The 2,266-nt window shown below is 32.8% G+C and overlaps 1 protein-coding gene across 1 annotated transcript; it reads left to right on the top strand.

Annotated features, from left to right (window-relative positions):
• Positions 1-249: 249 nt before the first annotated feature.
• On the top strand, positions 250-2,040 carry LOC114413032 (CASP-like protein 2D1). The gene is made up of 3 exons (XM_028377189.1): positions 250-501; positions 601-712; positions 1,502-2,040. The coding sequence occupies exons 1-3, from the start codon at positions 314-316 to the stop codon at positions 1,757-1,759; spliced, it is 558 nt and encodes a 185-aa protein (XP_028232990.1). The 5' UTR covers positions 250-313; the 3' UTR covers positions 1,760-2,040.
• The last annotated feature ends 226 nt before the right edge of the window (positions 2,041-2,266 follow it).

Genomic DNA, 2,266 nt, shown 5'->3' with positions numbered 1-2,266 from the left:
TTACATTTTATCAAACCCATTTTGGACTAGCTAATTAAGTATGAACATGAATTATATTATTATCTTTAGAAAAGGAGAGAAAGGCCACGTTGCCATGGGGAAGTGGAAGCAATCGTGGTATTTCTTTCTGGGACATGATAAAAACAACAACAAAGTACTCTGGAAAAGCGTTTCCCACTATCCTCACCAACCCCACTAAGATGAACCCGTGTGTGAATGAATGTATATATATGTACCAATTTCCAAATAAACTTAAGTGCTTGTTCTAAGAGTGAAACTGAGACCCCTCAACCAATTTCATTGCATATAAAATATGAGAACACATATTGATGATAGTGCATCTGGGAAGAATCACCATCTTCCAATGCTTTGGTTTTTTGATTCTTCTCTGAGGCTTTGTGCTATTCCTCTATCTGTGGCAACCATGTGGATCACTGTGACTAACAAGGAGGACAACAGCAGCTATGGAATGCTGAAATATAACAACCTCTCTGCTCTAAAGTAAGAACCACATTTGAATCTTAACTTTCAAGTCACTGATTATTTTAAATTCTTTTGTGGTATGGAAGCAGTACTGAATTTACAATTTGTTTTCGACAGGTATATGGTTTTAGTCAGTGCCCTCTGTGCTTGCTATGCTCTTCTTGCTGCAGCTTGCTCCTTGGTCAGATGTTTTGTATCCAAAGCTTGGATTTTCTTTGTCTCTGATCAGGTTTGATTCTTTTGGTTTACCCTTTGTTCCATTCATAAAACAGGGAAACAAGCATTAAATTTAGAGACCTCAACCTACAATGCTTTTTTTTTTTTAAAAAAAAAAAGAAAATTTATCTGAAGGAATTGAAACAAGTACTTTATTAAATCATGCTCTACTAACTGAGTTAGACACTCTTATTTTCAAGAGCTTATTTCCAATTCTCTTTATTTTTTTTTTGTTTTTTTTTAGTTTATATACACCATGGGTTATATCTAATGAAAATTTGCTTTATCCTCACATTATATAAAACGATAACGTTACAAATTGGTCAATTTTTCTTATGTCTGGTGTAGTATACAAATTAAACTTCCCCCCTTTTCAAGTATTGCTACTTATTAATTTTTTGTGATAAAATATAATTTTATTAATGATGACTATCTCACCAAGACAACATATATTTCATGTTTTGAGTTATAAAGTATGAAAATAATAAGAATCTACAAACCCATATGGATACTGCAACTTATTGATTAGCATGTTGAAATCGATAATATTCAAACATTTCTCCTTAAGGATACTAAGGAGAAAAAAATTGATGATGAATTGGTTTGATTTTTGTTGTATTTTTCTCATAAAGAAGCTCCTAGGCTGTTTTGGGCTTGTTATTTCTTTTACTAAAATAGAAAAAATTATACCGAGTATCAATTCTTTAGTTCTTCTATATGGCTATTTTATTAGCTTTTTTAGATTTTAGCTTTTAGGATCTGTAGGCTTATTAACGCATCTAAGAATTGATCCTTCTCACAGATTGTGGCATATTTAGCGATCACATCAGTTGCTGCAGTAATGGAGATGTATTACCTGGCTTACAATGGTGCTAAGGAAGATTCTTGGAGTGAAGCCTGCAGTTCCTATGGCAGTTTTTGCAGCAAAGTCAAGTTGGCTTTGATACTCCATACGATCACATTTTGCTGCTTCTTTGTTATAGCCGTGATTTCAGCTTTTCGAGCGTTTAGTGTCTTTGATCCTCCTTTTGTCAATTCTCAAGAGGTGCAAGGAGATTGAGATTACTTAGGATTGCTCATTTGGGTCTTGAAGGGGATTTGTTTCCATGATGCTCTAGTATCTCTAATACTAAGATTGCAAACATACATGGCAAAAAAAAAAAAATAATAATAATAATAATAATATGTATACATCAACAATAGTAATTTTTGCTTCTTTAAATTCTATGAATGCTATATTAGATTTTGGTATCCCTTTTGCTTGAAGTATGATATTCCTGTGTTGAAAATGGCCCAAAGTATTGTTGTGGTCAGGAAAATAAACAGGGGATAGATGGTGAATGCCTCTGTTGTCTTACACGTACATTGCTATTTGGTACGAAAAACTTTCAAGAATTCACTTTTAAACCAATAGCATGTATGTGGTTAAATTTTACGGGATACAAGATAATTTTGTTTTAAAAAATTTAAGGGATTAATATCATTCTTGTTAGAGATGAGGGAAAGAACACACGGTAAGAAAATGAGTGGAATGAAATAAAATCTTATTGATCAGGCAATCACTTGT

Source organism: Glycine soja, chromosome 1 (assembly GCF_004193775.1).
Source record: "Glycine soja cultivar W05 chromosome 1, ASM419377v2, whole genome shotgun sequence".
Taxonomy (NCBI): domain Eukaryota; kingdom Viridiplantae; phylum Streptophyta; class Magnoliopsida; order Fabales; family Fabaceae; genus Glycine; species Glycine soja.
Note: the sequence above shows the minus strand (reverse complement) of the source record. Positions and strands in the feature narration are given on the sequence as shown.

Excerpts from the sequence above, each read along its gene's own strand:
- LOC114413032 (XM_028377189.1), top strand. The coding sequence starts at position 314 with ATGAGAACACATATTGATGATAGTGCATCTGGGAAGAATCACCATCTT. Across the intron at positions 502-600 it reads AACAACCTCTCTGCTCTAAA|GTATATGGTTTTAGTCAGTG; the intron begins GTAAGAACCACA and ends TGTTTTCGACAG. Across the intron at positions 713-1,501 it reads TTTTCTTTGTCTCTGATCAG|ATTGTGGCATATTTAGCGAT; the intron begins GTTTGATTCTTT and ends TCCTTCTCACAG.